The sequence below is a fragment of the Echeneis naucrates genome, chromosome 13 (genome assembly GCF_900963305.1).
Source record: "Echeneis naucrates chromosome 13, fEcheNa1.1, whole genome shotgun sequence".
Lineage (NCBI taxonomy): Eukaryota > Metazoa > Chordata > Actinopteri > Carangiformes > Echeneidae > Echeneis > Echeneis naucrates.
In genome coordinates, this window is record NC_042523.1 from 7,126,797 (window position 1) to 7,149,288 (window position 22,492).

At 40.8% G+C, this 22,492-nt stretch overlaps 1 protein-coding gene across 2 annotated transcripts in view; it reads left to right on the forward strand.

Annotated features, from left to right (window-relative positions):
• The window catches only part of cadm2b (cell adhesion molecule 2b), a 141,728-nt gene that overhangs the window by 103,175 nt on the left and 16,061 nt on the right, over positions 1-22,492 (forward strand). For both annotated transcript variants that reach the window (XM_029517697.1, XM_029517698.1), the window contains 3 exons: positions 11,887-12,036; positions 21,261-21,413; positions 22,108-22,245. In XM_029517697.1, coding sequence (XP_029373557.1) covers positions 11,887-12,036; positions 21,261-21,413; positions 22,108-22,245 — 441 coding nt within the window. The remainder of the gene's footprint in view (positions 1-11,886; positions 12,037-21,260; positions 21,414-22,107; positions 22,246-22,492) is intronic.

Below are 22,492 nucleotides of genomic sequence, written 5' to 3' on the forward strand. Positions count from 1 at the left end.
GAAGACGAAGCATTTCAGTGACTGAATGAACGAATGAAGCACAACATTTATTAAAAGCAGCAGTCGCGAGCAGGTGGTTGGGATAGATGGCAGGCACACAAAGCCCACAACTGTCAAACCAGAGACCGGTTTTGCATCCAGAGGCCTGTCTGTGGTGAGGTTTAAGCAACAAAAGCACTTTGGTTGGGGCTAGAGAAAGAGTGTGGTTTTGGTTGAATGTCTCTGAAGTCTCTGTCATTGGCTTTTAAAGAGCATGTGAAAACTTCTCATTTATTCCCACCTTGTGGCTTCTAAACTTCTTAAAGGAAATCCATACTCAAGGTTATTGGGAAAAGTTACCACATAATTTACAATCTACTGTGTATTCCACTAAGTTCTTTTTAATTAAAACATTCATCAGCATTATCAGTCTGTTAGCAGTCCTCTGGACTTGGTGGATCAATTTTTTTGTTTCAGGTGTCGCGTTGTTGTCATCTGCCCGCTGCCATTTAGACTCTATACTCCTAATGCACTGTCAGGTTTATCAGTTTTATTTGTCAGCGCGTAGCAAAATTCTTACAAGAACCAGGATTTTGCCAGAAAACGTAATCCCTAAATGAATTTGAGGCTCATCACATGTACAGTCTGGAGAAAACCAGTTGAATGTGTAATTTCCCGTTTCACCTAGAGACAGTGCGGTATCTCTGACCCACTTTCTGAAGCTGATGTATTGCCACTTTCCACTTTTCTTTTTTTATGACAGCTGAAAAAAAAAAAAAAAACAACACCTACCCTAACCCTAACCCAACACAGCTAAGAGTTTCCCTCAGCAGGGATATTTATTGCCAGTTCTGAGGATTGTCCTTCCCCTACCCCACCTCCCACCCCCCACTGGGGAAAATCACAGGGGAAGACAGCACTCAGTACCATGAGGGACTCAAGGGAGGCTCACTTTTGCTCAGGTCCTGCTCAGTAGCAGCCACCAAATGTCCTTTTTGATGGAGGATAAATCTGACAGACGGCTCACTCTGTCTTGGTTATTTCCTTTGTAACAGGCTTCATCAGCCTCCGTAACAACTCAGTCAGCTGACTGCATCAGTTAAGATCACACTATCAGCAGCGAGCACGGGTACAGTACACATCTGATACGCGGTTGTTCATCTGCACGCGTCCATTGTGCCTGTCTGATCTGCTCTTGTTTACAACTGAAGGCAGCATTAGAGAATACCACTACAATTCCACTGCGGATAGAGGCTGCATATGGTCTACTGTGTCTCTCACACAAATGAATTTAAAGCTTGAAAGTTTCATATTTGATTTCGCAAGAAAAGATAAATAAATAACACTCAGGAGCCATTTCCAGCAGGAATGAATTACAACGGAAGTTGAGACAGAATCTGCCGCCAGATTGTGTCTATTTTTGTTAATGTTGTTGTGATCTGGGTGTAAATTGTGTCCTCTATCCTCTTTGTATTTGTACTTTATTGCTAGATGCAAATGGGGTGTGAAAGAGAGTGACATAGAGTACATTACTAATCTGGGCAAAAATAATCACAGCCTTTGCTTTTGCCATAATTACATATGGATTTTCTATGACTGAATGAATTGCATATTTAAAGGCCCGCATGGAATGATTTTAAATGTCCTCCGTCGATTTTAAATTGTCAAATTATCTGAGGTTGACTGTGTTGGAAGCAGTGGATGAACAGTTTTCACACTTGCATCTCACCACACAGGTAATTTACAGATTAGCTCCAGTTCTAGATTTAGTGCTAATTAGTTGCTGCCCTTAAATAGTTGCTTAAATCTTCCCAATCAACGAGACTGATAGGATTTAAAATGGCACAGCTTACTGAGGGCCTCAGATCAGCAAGTTTGCCACCAACATAAGAAGCTTTTCTGCTGATGTCGAACCAATGGGGTTTAAATTACGCTGTCAGTGTAAATGATTGTTTTTGGTGACAGATATGACCTTTCAGTCATTACAGAAATGAATTACGTGAAATATGTTTTTGCCCACGTTTTCCTCTTAAGACTGCTCGGAAAAGGTCACTCTAGGTGAAAACAATCACCCCGGCCATCAACAACAATGCTGGTGTGTGGTGGTGAAAGGGGGGCGGGGGCTCAGAGACCGACTGATACAAGCAGCCTGTCTCATCTACTCACCTTTCAAACATTTCCTTTAAGAACCATTCAAAAAGAATTGTGATCAGATTTATCAGGCTGGTTACATCACTCATGGATTGTCTTCCTTTAAATCTGACAGTATGCATGCAGTTTACATTTTCTTCGCAACTTGGTTATTTTCAGTGGAATAATCGTGCCAATTTAAAAAAAAAAAAAAAAAAAAATCTGCTCTTCTTGTTCTCTTAGCATAAAGAAATATTTTTCCCACACTTCTGTTCACGCATTTTTCATATGTTCTGTGCTCCCACCAAAAATGTATACCACCTACTAACAAAGGAAAGTTGTAATCTCGAGACTATTTTAAACAGTCGATTAGTAGAGGGATGCATATTTACATGTGTGAGTTTTCAAGCCAAAACTGGCAACCGTTAGGTTGACTTTTCAGAGGTGGCCTTATTTGGACTGCAGCGAATGGAACATGTTGTTTACATGTTGTGCCTCAAAGAGAGTGCTGGTGCACTTCAGTAACATACAGTATGGAATATTAATGTGCTGCCAAATTCACAGTTTTTCTATCTGCTCTAACCAGCAGATAAGAGAAGAGGCTGTTCCTGTTTTGGAATGTCAAATAAAAACACTGCCATGATCATTATTGTTCCATTACATGACATTATTGTGACAATAATGATTGAAACATGATAAAAAAACAAAAAAACAAAACAACAACTATACATTGGTAGTGTGTGTTGTGCTTCAGGCTCAGAATGGAAATGTTTGAATGGATGAGTGGAGTAGATGTGGCTGTTTTAGTATATCTCTCAGGCTTAAGTGTGATCTTTAAATGTTTCACAAAGCAGGGTTGTTCATGTAATCATTTTCAGCAGTCCTCTACATGAAGGTCAGCATTAATCTAAACCACTTCACTCCCTTTGAGGGGGAGGGGTGCTGTTAGTTTGGGCAGGGAGACAGCGTAAATGCTATACTAAGCTAAAATCTCAATTCTGCCGTAGAGCGTCATGTGACAGGCGGCCATTACCTGGGCAGCCTGAGACAGACGCTCCCAGGCCTGATTATGGGTCTTTCAGAGCCGCCGCAGCAAGTTTGGATTTGAAAACTATTCGACAGTAAAAAAAAAAAAGTACCCAGCACGATATTCAGGATGCTGATTTTAAGCACAAGATCTTTAAAGGTTCCAATTTGTTTCCTTTGAATGCAGACATTTATTTGACTGAAAAAATATGCTTCAACTCAGGTTTGTGAGTTTATTTCTGTTGAAGCTGTCTAATCTAAGAGGATGGAAACTTTAATATGCAATTAAAATACATGTTCGACTTGTCTTAAGAGGGGGCACGTTAAAGAGGAAATCAGAGTAAGTCCTTTCCGAAAATAAAGCAGCAAAAGGATGGTCCTCTCAGCAGTCTTTAAAACAGCAGATATTGTAGTAGTTGCCCTTGAGTATAGTCAGGCACTGTGTTACCGCACATGTCTGACAATGCCTCATTAATGATGCTGAATTAAAGAGTGTGGTTCAGGGGATCCAAATGTGTTTTTTTATTTATTTATTTATTTATTTTTAAATTCCATGTCAGTGAGTAATTGTGAAGTTCACAGGAACAAAAGAATGCTCTCAAGTGCGCGCCGTGTTCATATTAAGTGATATACAGTATCTCAACATCATTTTCAGGTGAGCTACCATGACGCCGATGGGATCCTCGCAAGTGCTTTATTTATTTACGTCAATAAAATAAAACAATACAGCACCAAAACACCGGAACAAAGCTGTAAGGAGCATAATTCAATCGCTACATTTACAAGGCTAAACAGCTACAGTAACTAACACGCAAAAACAAGAATATAGTGTATTTAAAGAGGTTTTAGAGCTCTGCTAATTGTTTGGTTTAGGAGCATTTTTGCAGCTGTACATTCATTACATAGAGTTTTTTTTTAATGTATTTAACATTTATTTTACCGTATGAACTAATGGTGCTCACCTTAGTGCCCTAGCTAAGGTGCCTGTCCTTATATGAGCTAAAATGGATTTTTGAAAAGATCAACAATAAACAGAACTAAAAAAAAAAAAAAAAGCACCCAAAAACAGAAGACACAATTTACAAACAATGATGCAATAAAAATATCAGTAAAGCTGCTGTTGTTTGAAACAGCCAAATGGATGATTGTGTGTTGTGCTGTAAAAAATAAGAAAAAAGAAACTGCCAACTTTCATTTCGAAGCACTGATGTGACTTTTTCGATGATGAGATTTAAACGTCTTCACGTCGAAGCTGTTAACTGCTAAAGCTGTATTTTCTTTGTACAAAAAAAAAAGAAGAAATGTTTGGTGTATTTAATGTAGTTTCTCTTACCTACGTGTACGCTGGTAAAACCCAGCTCCTCTCCACTGCCGCCACTCCCAAGTGCCAAAATAAACAGGATTTTTATCACAGAGGCCAGTTTGACTAAAACAGATTTACTTGGATGTCATTATAATTTAAAAATACCATTGTTTGCAGCAGTGTGAGCACATAAAAGATTAAAACACCCTAAAATGTTCTGGTGCGGCAGTTGTAAGTAGACAATTGAGTATTACTTCGAAGTCGTCTATGCTCCGGCTTCACAGGTTTGAATTTGTCCCACAAGTATTAGCAACTGCTTCTGAATCTAGTTGCTGATATTGCAGCAGCAAACTGTTACTCTTACTGTTTGCAAAAGTCAAAAGGTACCAAAATGATAATGAAAACAATTTCAACATGAATTTGAAAAGAGCTTTTCCCTCAGACTTGACTTTAGCAGCGATTTTTAGGGGATGATACCGATGTTAGCAGTCTGAGCTTGTCTGGCAGGACATTTCATAGCCTAGGTGTCCTGGCAGCAAAATCCAGCCATCTTTCATCTTGAGCCTGGACTTTGCAACCACCAAAAGGCTGGCCCATGGTGTTAAAGCTGCACTCTGACTCATCGGGGACCATAAGGTCAGAGATGGAGCCGAGGGCAAGGCCACAGCAAGCTATTAAAGTTATCAATAAAATCTTGACATTGGTTTAAAAGGAAAAAAAAAAAAAGAGTGATTACTGAAATGGAGGCTTGACATGACGTCTTCACTCAGCCGTAGTCAGAAGTCTGGCTGGATGTCATTGATTTAGTTTTTTTTTTTTTTGCTGAAGGGAGGGGGGGGCATGACTGATGGAAGACAAGTGTGACCCTCTGCATTAGGAGAGCAGTTTCGATTTGGCGAGGTTCCCTTCAAAAAAAATTCATAATTTCAGCTGGACCACATTTAGGAACGCTATTCAGCTTTGTGATATGAACTACGTAGTGTGTGCGTCACTCCCATGCGTGCCTACCTTTCAACAACACCACACTGAACGAGCCAACGTGCAACGACTCCACAGATAATTAGTTGGCAAGGACGGTTGAATCGAGTTCAGATTACTTCAGAGGAAACTAGATTGTTTTGTAAAATTTGTGACACAGCCATTAGTCTCAGAGTTATTTACGACAGATTAAGTGGTTGATCTTATAGCCCGTGTGAAGAATTCAGCACGTATAGTGTCTGTGTGCTCTCGTCAGTGAACGTGTCACATGTAATCACATGTCTGACTACAAAGAGGACAAGTTATTCCAGCGTAAGTGAAAGGTGAAAGGAGCAACGCTGAGAATCACTCAGGGCGTTAAGAGACGCACTCTCCCAGAAGTTCACAGTAAGTTGGAATGAAGAGCTGCCCGTCTCACGGGGGAGAAAGCTAGCTCTGTGGTTGCTTGTTCCCGCCATGTTGGAATACACACCACAAGAGGCCCGGAGTTTTAATTAAATGGAATATTTATACACTGTGGATGGATGTTCAACTTCCTTCCCTCAACATGCTGGCAAATAGGACACACGGTTTGGAGTTAGCCAATTAATTACAGTTTTGTCTGAGAAATTGCAGTGATTAATTCTTATGTTCTCCAGAGTATATTGTCTGTTTAAATACCTTGCGAGTATCAATGCAATACATCCGAAACTTCGATAATTACATATTTGACACAGCAGCTGTCTAAGAATCAAGGTACAATATAATCTCCCTGCATAAGATGGAAAATGGAGTAATTAAATATGGTTGGATTTGGATATCACTCATCAACTTTCTTGTAAAATAATCTCTCACACCCCTTAATAAAGTAATACCTTGACGTGTGGCACACTTATTTGCCCGAAACAGTGAAATAATTATGTAAGACTTTTTGTTAGTTCACTGCTTAGTTTCAGTGGCACAATTCAAATCATCATATTTCAATAGACATTGTCGAAGCTATCACGTCAGCTTTTTCTTGGTTATATAGTGAGGCTTAATTATGTGCATTTCTGTGATACAGCAATTTAATAAAATATCATCTTTAATCACTGACTGGAATATTAAAGCGATGCAAGTATGTGTGCGTTTGGTGATTTAATTATCACCATTTCAGAAATTTGGCTTCCAGTATGGGCCCGTGGTTGGCACAGAGATGTTCTTAGAGGGCATTTTATCATTGGCAGGCGCTATATGAAGTTGCCACTAATCATTAACATGCGGAGGGCAGCTCAGCATCTCCAACATATCTATTTGCAAATAAAACCCTCATAAAATCAAGCAGCAGAGGTGAACTAGGCATTTGACAAACTGCCTGGAATTCATTTCATATGGAAATTAATAATTGTTATTATTCCATAATGAATGGAGGCATTGGTTATTTTCTTCAACTATTTTCTGAGTTATTTGTTTTCTTTTTATCCTGCCTGCAGTTTACAGTTTATTCTGCAGTACTGTGCTTGACTGCTCTCCAGCCATTCATCAAGGCGCTGCTTTCCATTATTTGGTGCAGTCAGCTGAAACTGAGAAAGGCTTTTGGTGTAGTATGGCTCATTCTTCCTCCACTAACTCTGTTCTTCTCAACAGAGATGTTCCTTGAAATTTTCACGTTACATCCTGTGTCACTGGTCATTAGACACCTTAGTAAAATATTATTTTCTGCGCGTTCATCTAATGATTGACTTCTCAGACCTGGTTTCCCAGAGAAGATTTCTATCTTCCTTATATTCACATTTTCAAGATACCCACCCAAAACCATAAGACTCGCAAAATCAATAACCTAAGTATCGTATTCTTGACTTCTAATATTGTCAGACTCAGATTTCATCAGGCCACAGTCTGAGCTGCATTCTGAGAGAGACTGGTTGAGATGAAATGAAATAGTTTATCATTAACGCACACTCAACATCTGCATTCATATTTATACACCACGCCTGCTGCACACACCCCGTCCCTTGCTGAAAATTCCTCGAAATGAAGAGCGGACATTTGCATCTCGACATCTGTTTCTGTGCTTCTCCTTTTTAGAATCTAATTTTCAAATATTTGTGTTTAGAATAAAGATGCTATCGTCTCTCCTCCAATTTACATTTCTACCTCATTTCAGCCGCGCAGGTAAATATTTGATTCATGAGGCAGCGTCACTTGATTCTGGATGAAAGTTAATGTCACGGTGGAGAGATGTGTCAGCAGCATTCTGTGTGAAGCACAGCAAACAACTTGACTAATCTGGTGTGTGCTGACATTGTGACTGATGATCAGTGTGTTGGTGGCCCACCTGAATGCGGACTGTAATCTTCAAGCTCAGGGTGATATTGGCCAGTTTAGTTTGCTTTGTTTTGTTTTTGTTTTGTTTTGTTTTTTTCTCGAAAAAGAAAAGAAAGAAAATGAAATAAATATAAAAAAAAAAATTAAATAAAAATGCAGCTCTCAGATCTCTCAGACTCTTTCAAAATAAATAAATAAATAAATAAACAGCAGCTCTCACATTCATGTGACTGAATGTTGCGAAAGGCGGAAAGCAATGCCAAGGGACCAATTATAGCTTTAAGAGTTTGGCCCACAAGCAGGCTGCTGTTTGAATGTTTTTAATAAAAGCACATACACACGAAAACAAAACAATAAAAAGGTCTAAATTTAATTGAACAAGGTAAATTATAGTGCACAAATTTGTTCGTTTTCCGTTTGGGGTTCATTTCATGTTTTTAATCATGACCTCCCCCACTGAGAACGCGCAGAGAGGTTGGATTGGAAAGAGGGGGAGAGCGAGAGAAACAGCAATGTGACTTATCACATATTGATTTTTCTCCCTTTACTATAGCACTTTGTGATATTCATGGAATAAAGGATGACGATTGCCAGAATTTAGAGGGAACAACAACAACAAAAAAAAAAAACAAAACAGCTGCAGTCAGTGGTATTCATGTCTCGGGAAGTGTCAGCTACTTTCATCAAGATAGCTTAGGTTTCTCAATCCGCACCTATTTGCTATCATGACACTCAAGTTGCAAGCTGCCTACTGTAAATATGCACAAGCTGTCAACTTGCTGCTGGCCTTGACTGAAAAAAAGAAAAGTAGCTCCTTTTCATTTATTATAATAGATCCAAGCCCTTCAATAGTAAGTTCTTCAGCCTTTAGCACTACCGGCTTTGTGTTTAAGGGATGGTCTCTCCTCCCCTAAGGCATATCGCACAAGTGCAGGTTTAGTCCTCATTTCATCACTACACTTCACTGAGTCGTCCTGGATCATCTGTGGAGCGGACAACCTTCGTACCTCTATTACTTCTCCCAGAACAGTTTGTTCCTTTTCACTGAATTTGTTTTTATGGGAAAACACAGCCATGGCTCAACATGATCTACTCTAACTTGTCTTTACCTGGAAGCTTTTGTTGTATCTTCTCCTTCACCGGGAGTAGCGCAGTGTAATGTGGGGAATGATTATTGCATTTTTTTATTCTGACATCTTCATTTCTGTTGTTGAAAAATGAGGCAATTATGGTATACACTTGTTTCCGAATATCTGTTGAAATAGCTATCTTGTTTGTTGTGTTGCCTATTTCAGGATTTGTGTGGTTGTTAATTTTTCTATCCTAACGTTGTACTACTCTCTCAGCATTTAGCAGGTCATATTTTAGCTCAGCTGAAACAAGGTAAAAAAAAAGGTGGTACTGTAGCTTACAAAAATCGACTATCTACATCTTACAAATGCTGTACACCCACACAGGCATTTTCACTCAAGCTCACGTTGAAGTTTCATAAACCTTACTATTTACCCAATCCAAGTTGTCGTGTTGTGTGAGCTCTGTCAAATCACCAATTTGTTGTGTTTCATCACTCAGTAAAAAAATGAAATAAAATCAAACAGGTGCGACTTCTTTATCCATAGCAGGTACAAAAAACCAAAAAAACCAAACAGGGTTCTGACACAGCAACAGACTTCTCGCTTGTCATAACAGAAAGAGCACAGATGATGCCATTAACAAACACACACACACACACACAAAAAGGCACCGTTGTGTGGGGAGTGTCCCAGTAAAGCGTGACAGTGTGACAGTGAACCAGCGGGCACGATACCATGAAGCAGCACAGTGTAATTCAGCCACCATTGATTTTGTTATTTACACCCTTGCTCTTTCTTTTGTTCTGCTGTGACAAAATGTGATAAAAGCCTGTAGGTCAAGACAGATTTCAATCAGGCAAACTGAACATACCCACGCAATGTTTGGAAGAGGAGTAAACACAGGTGTACAGGGGTGTGCAGAGATTTTCACCCGTCGTTGTCATGTTTTTAACCCGCTTTATTTCGTTAGAGCTGCTGAACCTAAATATTATCAGTATTAGTTTCGTTCTTGGCATGATCTGATCTTGGTTTCATCATTTCAGCCACAATTTTTCCTGCCAATTAAACGTTTTGTCTAACAGCCCCCCCACCACCACCCACCTCCCTTTGTGACACCCACCTGAACACATGCTTCTTTAAAGTGTGGACAGGCTACAGGGCCAGACAGCACGGCGGAGTGTCCTTGGAGCTGTTTGTGGTTCAGTGACTTTCCAGAATATTGTTTGGCATTGCACTGTTGAAGTAAAGCCAGCTGTCCTCCAATCACCATCTCAAAAAAAAGGGGGAAAAGGAAAAAAAAAGAAAAAGAAATACACCCTGTAGTTGGCACTGGGGATTATGTTTCCACAGAAAGGACAGCATTTGCAACACTCTAGACTGCTACAGAATGTCAAGACAGTGGAATTTCATGAATGTATTAGATGAAGCCCAGTTAGCTGCACTGCACCCAAACCTGCTCTCACACTTCTTTGAAAACAACGCTCACGACGTGACTGCACTTCTGATTATGTGCAAAGCCTTTATTGGCCTCACAGGTATAATTAAAGGAAATGTCAGCAACAGGTTTTTTGCCACAGCAAACCTACAAACCCCAACCTGAGGGATTGAGTGTTATAACCATTACTGTTTGGATTTCACTTTTTACCATAGCATTTCTGTGAACAGCGAACAGTATACACTGGAGACTGACAGCAAAAATACTGGAGAGACGATGGGGTAGATGATATGACCAAAAAAATAAATAAAAAACTTGTTGAAACTTGCTGGAACTGACAAAAAAAGAAAACGCCTCCGCATGGTACCCCACACACAATGCATCTACATCCATTTCCCTTTTACTATAATGATATGCAGAGCTTGTTCTGTTCTGAGTACCCAGCTGACACCCAGCCAACTGCATCTGAATTATTGTGTTATCAACATGATGATGGTGATGTCATCTTGTGTGATCGGGTGCAGTGAGCGGGTAAATGAACCGTAATTTTCCCATTATTATTTATAGTCGGCGTTACCTTCACCTGTAGTTGACAATGGCCTCCATCAGAACGGTGGAGGTCAAGGAAGGTCCAAAGACCTTTGACTGTCCCGGCTTCTTTTGCTCCCCCATGTGAGGTGGACTAATGAGGCAGACAGCTGCTCCCTTAGCTGAAACGTCCCTGTGGTGAACTGTACCGGGAAGCAGCGAAGACAATGTCACCTTCATAGGCACATTATAAGTGGAAACCAAAGCAGACCTACGAAGAGAAACCGCGCGCATAGATAAGGTCCTGGACAATGGAGAGCTCCCAGGCATATTCAGCCTCACCCATGAACTCAAGAGCTCTAACACAGTTGTTGTTGTTTACTGCTGTCATCCTTAAGTGGGGCCAGTCTGGTCGGGCTTATATTAGCCTATACTTTGCCGTCGCACAATCCCCTGCAAAGGAGTATAGGCTTTCGACGTTTGTTTCTGAAGCTTGGCAAAGTTCAATAAAACACGAGCAGGATAGAAATGCTTCTGCGGTATAATGAGGGGACTTTGCTGAGACAAGTACAAATGTGGAATAAGAAGGTAAAATCCAGCAAGGCTGGGTGATTAGGCCTCATTTGGATGTCTTCTGCACACTGTGACGAGCGGCTGTTTCAGGGCAAGGCAGTCGCTCGGATCGAAGGCCCACAGTGTCTCGGATTATGTGTCAATTTACCACCCAGCTGCAGCTCTAGACTCTAGAGCAGAACATGACGACCTCTAATTAGGCCATGCTACCAATTAGGGCCCAGCAATAAGGCAGTGGGGAAGGCATTCTGGGAGAAGGAAAACCTACCATTGTTTTCACCGTAAAGGAAAAGAAAAAAACCAAAAATAATAAATAAACAAAAATATTTCCTGGCTCCAGCGGCTGCTTAAGGCTGGAGTCCATGTCAACTTGGTTCCCATTTAGCTCGTTTTCTTTTCCTGTGATGTAATGAAGACATTAATGTAATTGGGCGAGATGATGACAGAACGTTAACTTGGAAAGGTGTTGAGTCTGAGTGGTACATCCAATAAGGAGGCAGTAACAAGCTGTCCAAAAAGCGCACTCTATCCATGTCACAGCCATGACCTCAAACTCTGTCTCATAATCTCCACAGGTAGCCAAGGTCAGTTCCCAATAACTCAGAATGTGACGGTGGTGGAGGGGGGCACAGCCAACATGACCTGTCGTGTGGATTACAATGATAACACTTCCCTCCAGTGGTCAAACCCTGCACAACAGACCCTGTTCTTTGGAGACAAGAAAGGTGAGTAATGTACCGGGGCGTAATGGCCATAATGATTTAAAAAAACAAAAAACAAAGTTGAGATATGATAAAGACGTTTGAGCCCTTATATTATATATTACCACTGAAGTCGTGTTCATTAGTCTTATTTAGTTTTTTTCAAATTTGGAATCTGGAAAGTTGTCCCTGTCTGTGAGCACGCAATTTCATCAAATGCAGGAGAAAAAAAGATGGGATATGAGGGAGATACATTAGCCATAATGGAGAAAGAGACTTTTATTGAATTTATCTGTCTCCACTGATGTCCCAGGGCACAAACTAAACTAAACAGAAATAGGCTGTTTTTGAATTGAACTTCTGTAATCATGCAACACTGACAGTGTTGTTTACAACACAGTAACGCCTGTGGATTGCGAGATGATTGGGCTTAATTAGCATTTTAGCTGCCCTACATTTGTATAGCTGTTTGGATGTCACTTTGAAAAGGAAGCGAACTGTTGCAACCTCGTGAAACAAGACCCGAGCCCACAATGAATTATAATGTGCTCTCACCAACCAAATCCAATTTAAAGGTGACAAAAGTCCGGAGTTGATAAATTGGAATAGGGGTGAAAGGGAATATAACAGTGGACTGGTCTTGTAAGGGTTGGGGGTTTGTTCATCGTTCAGTGTTTCTCACAGCATATTACCCATTTCATTCATGCTGTAGCTTCTAATACAATATCATTGGTTCAGTGATTGAAGATGAACTTTCCCTTTGAATAACAATTGATGGGAGAGGGACGCCAGAGTGAACGAGCAGAATGAGAGTCACAGACTGGTTTGAAGAAATGCTTTCTCCCTCACAAGTGATTGGATTTAGTAATGAGGTCTAAGGTGTTTTATTAGATGAAATTACTTCCAAATACAATTAAACGAAAGTTAACTGAATCTTAAATAGATATTCTTGTGTAAATGGTGTGAATGTGCCCCGAGGATTTAAATTCAAGCAAAAGCCATTCAGCCAAAGCCAGTCATTTATTATAGTTATTTTCTGTATTCTCTTGTGAACAATACATGTTTCAATATTTTATTTTGCAGACTCAATTTTGAAAAATCACCCAATTCTATTAGAAAAGAAATCACTCCTTTGTAGTTTGAATAGGTGAAACACCTGATAAATCATTCAAATCTCATTTTGATTGTTTCGTTTGGTTCAAATGAAGCAGTTTAACTCCTCCATTTCTCATCTCCTGTCAATTGGAAGCAATAATCTGTATCCACCTGTAAATCTAGAGGGGTGCTGCTACAAGGAGAGCTTGGAGAGCCACAATATGCACAAGCCACTTTGTCCTTCGTAGGCAGCCATTTGTATTGCATGACAGAATCCTTTTCCTGAGCAATACGAACGACAAAATGAATGTAGTCCACTCAGCAGAGGTTGCCAGGGCTAAGTGTGGGAACACTTCCTCTCCATCTCCTTTTAAACAGCCAAATGAAAAGCTTTATTGGCACAACTAATAAGATGCCTGTGAGGCCATCAGGAGAAACGGGAGGCGTGGAGCAACACGAGCTTCATGTGAAGAAGAGGGTGGGACACCTGGGAAGAAATCTCTGCTGTGCCAAATCACCAGTTAATTGCTTGGCAGAAGGCCGCAACTGTCCTTCTTCACCAGTTTGTTGTGCCGTCTTGTAGGAGCCAGTGAAAAATGTTAGATTCAAGCTTTTGCTACCTTTCAGTCCAACAACTGGCTGAAGACCGGCCGAGCTTGAGGCAGGCTCTTCTCTTCCTGTGATGAGCAGCTGATCAGACGGCCGTCAGTAGATTTGCAGCTATGTTACATTTCCTTGTTCTCAATATAAAATTTTTTGCCATCCTTTCTTTTTTTTTTTTTTAAGCTGCTGTTTAGATACATCTTTAATTTACCATGTGCTTCTTGTATCTGTCCGTTGACTCTTGTCCTCCTCTCTGCTTACGGTAATCCCCGTGGGTGGCTTTGACAGCGTGGCCATATGTTACCATTTCATGCACATGCAGGTTTCCCCCCACCTCTCTGCACAGGAGTAGCTTGCCATTGGGGATGTGTGAAACCCAAAGAAATGTAGCTTTTAATGCTTTAATGTGCGACGGTGGATGCTCGACACATACAGGTAATCATGGTAAAAATACATCTGCTGGTCCATCTTCAATTAGACAAAACGCTCTGTGAGGCATTTTTTGAAATCTACTCTGGCTCTTTTCCTCAAGCTCAGTATTAAAGATAAGGGCATATGTCTGCATGTGTTTGGGGTTTGATATAAAATAGTGAGGGAGGAAAAGGCGTATTAAAATGACCTTTTAAATCCTTTTGAGCAGCTACAGTGGAGTAAAGAGAAACATCTTTAAGCAAGGGAGAAAAAAAAACACGCTGAAGTTCTGTACTATATCAATTGAGTTTGACAGCTGCTGGGTAAAATAAGACAAAATCTGATCTTTGCCCCAACTATAATTTGTTCCATTTTAATTCAGGTCTGGCAAATGAGAATATGAAAAAACGACCCAAAGAGCAGCTATTACACTCAAGGAGAGAAGGGATTTCTGTGTCTTTCCAGAATTTCAAAGACATTGAATATCATTAATCCAGCCCAGTAAATCAGTAAGAGCAGCAAGCACAGGTGGAGTGCATTTTTTCCACCACACATTCGTCATACATGAAGGCCAGTGATGAAAAAATTTAAATCAAATAACAAAGTAAGTTTGTCAGCTCCTTCCTAAAGAGTGTTTTCTAATCCACTATCACTACGGAAGTGGTTTTGTTACACTTGCTCATTTTGTCAAAGCTGAAAGAATCACTTCGGCTGACCACAGAAACCATGAACATGTCATTTTCAACGAATAACTAATCTAATCATGTTTCTCATGAGGGAGGTTTCCATTAATTTAAAGACTGCTCTAAATAACCTTCTGCACATTTGATCGCAACATGCAGCAACACGAGGATCACAACTGCACATTATCCGTTTATAAGTCCACTGGGAGTCCTCAGGCAGGTAGAATATAATCTTAGCAGCACATCCTACAAGCGACCTACAATCCACCTATTCAGCAATGTCACTTCCCGTCACAGATGATGACACATAAACGTATCATTGGTGGAGTGTGGATGATAAAAGCGGCCTATATCTCATCCTCTCTCATAACAGGCTCAGTCAAACCTCATGGAGCTTCAAGAGAGTGTTAACCTTGCTGGATTCCCAAAGCCGATCCATATGGGTTGGACTGTCTCTGCACATTTGTCTAAGGCTGAACACAGCCCTCCTCTTATATCATGCCAGCTGGCTCCCTGGCATACTCCTCCTCATCCATTATGTATATCTGAGTCTTGGTTGATTGTTGCCACCTCAGAGGCTCCAGACTACACTTCGACAACATGCACATTCCAACGAACCACCGCAACAGACCTGACACAACACAAGAGAGACAGAGCGCCTTAATAGCCACGCCAAAAACATCATTCATGCATTAGGCCAATTAGTAGAGCCTGTTGAATGGAGCAGCTCTGCAGCAGGGTACAATGATGAAGAAATTGATTTGAACCATATGTCTTTTGTAGAATTATCCCTTTTATATGTTGCCAGGGTTATGAGTTATTACCGCTGAGCAGGACAGACGAGAACAGAGCTGTCCTTTACTGTCTTCATTATGATTTACTTCACTTTTGGCTTCTGTGGGAAAAGGATAAAACCTGTGTATGGATGGTGGGGAGAATGGTAATGACATTTCTGAGACAAGCAGGATGGAAACAGAATCTTTTGTCAGATAATGAATATCTGAATATGAATGGTGCAAATAATTGGAAGCTACTGCAGGTTGCATGTCAAAGGCAGATAAGAAATTGCTCTTTTGATCTGCAGCATATTCTTGTCGCAAAGGTGTATATGGTGTATATATACAATAGCAACTCTCCTCGTCTCAATTTCATCTCTCAGAAGTTTGTGGTTCATCATTCATGACATTTAATTGGGGCATTCGGCCTAGATCATAAAGGTCACAAAGCAAAATTGATCTTAATTGGCTTGTAGTAATCAAAATGCTGTTATGTGCTAAATGAATGCTCTAATGTGAGCATTAAAACATTCATTAGCTTGAGAGAATGAAGGATAATTACCAAGGATGCAATTACCAGAGTGAGCATCAATGAAAGCACAGTTAAATGTCCATCACAGTAAACATGCAGCATTTCATGGTGGGTCCGTTGTAAGCAAGTGGACATTTGCCTCTGCTCAGGTCTCCAAATAAATCCGTCCTCAGTTTGAAATGGACACAAAGGACCATTATTTTTCCTTCAGATTAATTTCAGTGAGAGACCAGGATCCATGTATAAACATGAAAAGCCCATTCAAAGTATGTGAATACAACAGAAAAAGTGTGGAAGTGAAAACATACCATGGTGTCTATTTCATTAATGGGTGCGATGGGTGTTGCTTTCCCATGTTTTCGTCAGATAAATTGAGAAATGTCACACTGGTGTGATTCTGAGGAATATTTCACAGGCCGCAAGTGTTGTTGTTTACTCTGCAGGACCTATTTTTCTTTTCTCTTTTTCTTTTTTTCCTCCCAGGTAGCAAAATGTAGAACAGATCTCATGGCCACAGCTAACGCAGGTCCTCAGGGACTAATGGAGTTTTAAATCTGCTGGCTTACCTCCAGCTCCTCAGAATTGTGAACACTGTACACTTTGATATTATCACTAATGTGAAGAGCTGCTCTTGTGCTATCATGAGCTTCTGTGCCACGCTGCGCTCTCATGTATATGTATATTGGCCATTTAGAATAATGAAGCATATGTCGTATTTAAATTCCTTTAGAAATTTCACACCCACCTGAAAAATGGCCGGCTTCTTTTTGTGTTGTTGTACTGTAATGTGTCTTTACAACCTCTGAAATGGGCAAAAATGCATTGTAAACTAACAGAATTATGTAACCCCACTGGCAGTTGTTTTAATAAAAAAATTAGATTTAGGGAATTCAAAGGGAGAAAAATAACCCCCACGGTTTACAATCAAGCTTATTTCAGTGGGCTGGAAAATGGATGGACAAAAATATATTCAGTCTCATTATTCACCACTTGAAGAGAGGACATAACATAGCTGCTGGGAGAATTCCTTCTTCTTTCCTTCCCTCCTTCAAGCACTGAAAATGAGTCCAATTTGAGGAGCATCTGCTCTGTGGGATCTCTGAGAGTGCAGGCAGTAACAATGGCCCTCTGGAACAAGGCCCTTTCCTTCTCTTAATTGCAGCCACATGTGTGGTGGGAAAGAGCCCCCTGCCTGCACCACTAGCCCTGGAACATGTCCAGAATCGCCCACACAGTCACTGAGCGAGCAGAGCCAGCAGCAAACACACTCTAATTGCAAAGAGTGGAGCCCCTGGCTGAAGAGCGCGGGGGTGTGCCAGGGCCCTGTGTTCTTGCTGAAGGACAGCTACTGCTTTCACATTCCAGGACTGGCTCAAAGTGGTTACAGGCCATGCAAAAATGGCCAAATGGGGACACTCAGTGTTGCGGATGTAACACATTTTGGCTGAACCCGAGAGCCATCGGCTTGTTTCCAAGACTAATGGATAGATGTAAAATGTCCTTTTCTATCTGGACTGTCAGGAGATACTTCATCGTTTTGGATCTGAAACATTGGTTAACATCTGTCTGCTGCTCAGTGGAGTGCAGAAGTGAATGCCATGTGATAAGTGCACTTGCAGTTCCTCCGCTTCCAGCTTTATTGGAGGACGGAGCTAATGCAGCTACCAACCAGACTGCCAGCTCATCTCTTTACCCATCAAAACCATGCACCGTATTTTAGTGAGTCTTTTGAACAACTGCTTCACATTCCAAAACAGGTTTCTGGATTTGCGCATTCAGAGCAAAGCTGACCTAAGTTGTTGAAACTGAGTGTGACAAACTGCACTTTTCTCAGGAGACCTCGGCTCGGTCTTCTACTGACATAGTTGGTGGAGCAAAGGACTGTCAGGGAAACAAGACAAACATTACTTTGCATCAAAGGGCCATAGCAAAAGTATCCCTTTGCCCTGGGGGGGAACTGGGATGTCAGTTTTACTGATTTGAGACAGCCTTGGTAAGGCCTCCATCACAGGAGATGTACTGCGCATTAAGCTGCCATGCTGCAAGGCTGTAGACTACACAAGGTCAGGGTGCAGATTTATGCTTCCTCCTAAGCAGAATGAACAGCACAGGACCTATCTAGGGTTTGGGGGAAATGAACCTTTTCATCACATTGATTTCCTAAAGCACCTGGAAAAAAGCTTTGTCAGCCACTGGCATTTGGGTCTGATTGTGACGGATCTGCTCACAATCTGGGCCCCTAGCCTGAATTGGATTCTAGTAGCATGGTCTCCTGGCCATACGCTGTTTGAGTAATAGATAACACTTGTCTTTGGGTTATTCAAACCTTTGTACATCTCATTCTATCAATATGTCATTGGCTCGTATGGTTTTTCTTCGTACCAGTGGCTGTCTAACAGAAATGCATCATTCAAGTCCATCTTTTTGCTCAACTACAAGTTCTTTCACGGCGTCTACTTCAAATGATCTGAATCAGTAATTCAGCATCTGACATTTAGATTTAGGTCTGTTTTTGAGGAAATGTGATATTGTTCAGTAGATTAAATGAGGTGTAGCCTATTGGGTACTTTAAATGTCACTTGAAAATTTTAGTGGTCTGTACTGTATGTGGCCACTGTTTGGTATTTAAAATCGTACCCCACATCTATTCAGTATCAGACATGGTTAACAGGCTTTTTGAAGTTGGTCAGCTCAGTGAGCGGCATTGGCCTTTAGGTTTACTGCATGTTAGTTTTACTGGATTCCAATGGCAACAAGTTTCCCCAAAGGCATTAAAGGAAGTCCAGCATAATCTGCTTGTCTGTTGTCAATCCATATGTTTAGTGCCCCCCCCCCCGGACTGGTTACGAATTTACCCGATACGAGTACATCATGCAGCTGTGGTGCTTCAGGTGTGTCAGGGGAGCTGCCGCCACATTTTGTCAGTGCAGTTTTTCATAGGCACTTTCAATATTAAATCTATTGCAACATAAATCCAGTTTGAGCGCAGCTCCTGAAACTAACGACAACTTTTTTTCACTTTTTATGCCAACAGATTTCAAGTGGGGTACCGTTTTGACCTAAAGATGCCGATTTTTCACTCAACAGATCCCTCGTAGGAAACAGCCTTAACATTTATCAGTATCTCTTAGGTGTTTGTGCTTCGAGTAACAGGGGGGTTAAGAGGATGAGAAGTCGTCCTATCTCTCCCTGTGTTTTCTCTGTGCGTTGCAGAGATAGAGGGATATGGGCCAGGGGAGGTAAAGTATGTCATCTTGTCCAAAGCTTTGATCCTCTCAGCCTGTACTTTCATATCTTTTTAGTTCCTGTACAGTGTTTGCCTAGACCCCATCTCCTCTCCAACGCATCCATCCTCCAAAGCGTTTGTTGCTTTCTGCCTAAGCCTCTGGGCATTTCCAAGCTCTGTAGTGATGATGCTTAACTACAAAGAACATCAGGCAGCTTTGTTTCAGGATGTGGTTTGCTCCAGTCAGACTAGCAAATGTTTGTATTAAACCCCAAAGCGCATAATAAGCTTGTTCTCTTATGGCACATCTTGTTATTAAATTTTAATTCTGGCTTGAAGATTATTTTTATTTACACTACACTTTATTCTTGGATAACAAAGAATCTCTAATAAGAAACTTAAAGCCATCAATATGTTTTCACGCTTTTCACGTTTTCACTTTTCTTCTTCTTCTCCTTTTTTTTTTTCTTTCCTTCTTAGCATGTGTGTGATAATGTGATAATGGCCATCAAACGATTTGGTGTAATTGAAGCTGAAGAGTAGCGTTGCTGATAATGACCTATGTCTGTGTAAATCTAATAACTATCTCAGCCAATCTAATTTAATTGCGTGTTACATATCTGCTCTGTATGTTTATCGCTAAAATCAACTGGAAGTGGAGCCAGTGATTAATGATTTTTCATAGAGATGTCTTCCTTATCTGATGGGATGCCACTTTACATTGGCTGTGATAATTAAAAGCCCAGTTCACACCTACACTGCTGTATTTTGCCAGATATGCCTTGGTTGTAAAATCCAATAGAGTTCAAATTACCTCAGATGAAAGAGTGTCCAGGGAGAGAGCTGGCCAGGCCTGAAGGGACCAAGGATTAAGAATGTGTAATTTATTCAATGAAGAGCACTTTCATTCCTGCCCTCTGTGGTTGGTCGCTTGTAGGTACATGTGATTATGAATTTGAAATTGTATAAGCGATGACAGGAGCAAGATGACATTTTTCAACCTTGCTTTCCCAGGTCTATCGGGGTGTAGTGAATCAGCTTCCCAGTGTCATAAAAGTTTTATTTCAAGCTTCGTTTTACCATATTATAGATCAGGAACTCTTTCTTTTTTTTGTTTGGTTTTTGTTTTGGTTTTTTTTTTTAGCACTAATTCTTTCTGTTTTTGGGTTCGATTATCAGATAAACATACATCAACATTAAGGAGATACATTAAATAATACAATATAAAATGCCCAAGTTAAGCATCAGTGCAGTATATTGTGATCCATGGTTGTGCATGACATCTTTAATTTCTCTATATGATATTAAAGTGTGCTAAATATCATTCAGTGTGACAGCAGAAATGACTTAAAATAGGATTATCCTGAAATGATACAGCCGATGGTTGAATAAACATCATGTTGTCTTGTTCAGCCCTTGTTATAGCACTTATGTAATTATTTTGCCCTCCTTCACTCTAAATGTAGGCGAAGGTGTTCTGTGCTTGGCCACCGTAAAGGTTTAGGTTTTAGAAATGTCACAGGCAGAGCCAGTGGCCAAGGCTGTTTAAGTGAGTGTAAATCAATACCTGGAATGTAAGTGATTACCAAAATAAATATTATAATCTAATACTACTTCAGCCGCTGTGCTCCAGTGCGTCCCACTGATACCTCCTTTATTCTCTCTGCCTGCGAATAAGACTGTCAGCCCAGAATGCAAATGCCAAGCAGCTGTTTCCAACCATTGGCCACTGAATGTGTGTTTGCTGCCTTTGACAAGTATTTGGAATAAGTGAAAGCGCATCCGGCCTCTTTCCGGTAAAGGTCATCTGAATTGCACATGGTGCTGGTACAGGTTAGCTGCTGTCACTGAATTTGCACACTAATTAATTCCCTGTCTTTATTTTTCCTTTGACTCTCTGTGCGTCTGCCTTTCTCATGTAGCTCTGAGAGACCACAGAATCGAGTTGGTGCGAGCCTCGTGGCAGGAGCTCACCATCAGAATCAGTGACGTCAGCCTGTCAGATGAGGGCCAGTACACCTGCTCGCTGTTCACCATGCCTGTCAAGACCACCAAGGCCTTCCTCACCGTTCTGGGTGAGCACGTCTGTTTTGGCCGAGTCTCCGCTGGCCAATTACTTGTGTTGCTAATTCCTCACAGTCTGACACCACGAATACCTTCACATTTGAAAATATAGGTCATTGTCTTTCCTTCAGTGGGAATATGTTATTCATAGAAAATAACATCTCTGCATTTTGTTGTAGCCTTTTCCTGTAGAATAAAGAATGATAGTTCAGTTTGCAACCCAGTAGTGTTACTACATAAAATTTTCTGCCAGCAGAAAGCTGTACAGCAACAACAAGCTCAAAAGTCAAAAACCAAAAGTCATGTCAGCAGTTCAGGACGTTTACTGTGACTTTTATTTCTGTGAAATAACCTAGATCAAGAATCTCAGCCAAACAAGCAGATAGTAGTAGACTGTATACAGATTTAATATATTTATTTTCCAATTTATTAGCGGCTCACAGATTTCTGTTACATTATAATTTTTTTTTTTTCCAACTGTCAGTTTTACTCCTTTTCGTCTTGCTGCAGAAAAACAAGTCACAAAAAAGCTCAATTAGAGCTCATTGTTGAGCGAAGAGGCCATTGATATCTAAAATTAAATTTTGTCAATGATTAAATCATTAGTTATTGTCAGAGGAATGCTGGATTTATCACTCACTGGGTTATTACTTGTACATGTGTTATTTGGTACGTTGTTTATAATTATAATTTTGTGCACAATAGGAGTACCAGGAAGGCCAGAGATCACCGGATTCACCAAGCCCGCCACGGAAGGCGATGTTATCACCCTGACCTGCACCACATCAGGCAGCAAACCAGCCGCCAGCATCCGGTGGTTCCGAAATGACAAGGAGGTCCAAGGTAAGAACGCGGAGTGGGTTTCATAGGAGCGCTGTACCCCGTGCTACCACTTGTATATCCTATTTCGGAGATATCATTACTTTCAAGTCATTCTGCTGCTGCATTTCCTATGTGCTGATATTCATGCATTGTCCCACTGGCCGAGGGGTTTGGTGGTGCCATGATTCATCTGGCTCGCTGCCACTGATGCTGCTGTTGTTGGGAGCCGTCCAAGTATTTCTGGGCTGTGCCGGAGCCGTGTACACTT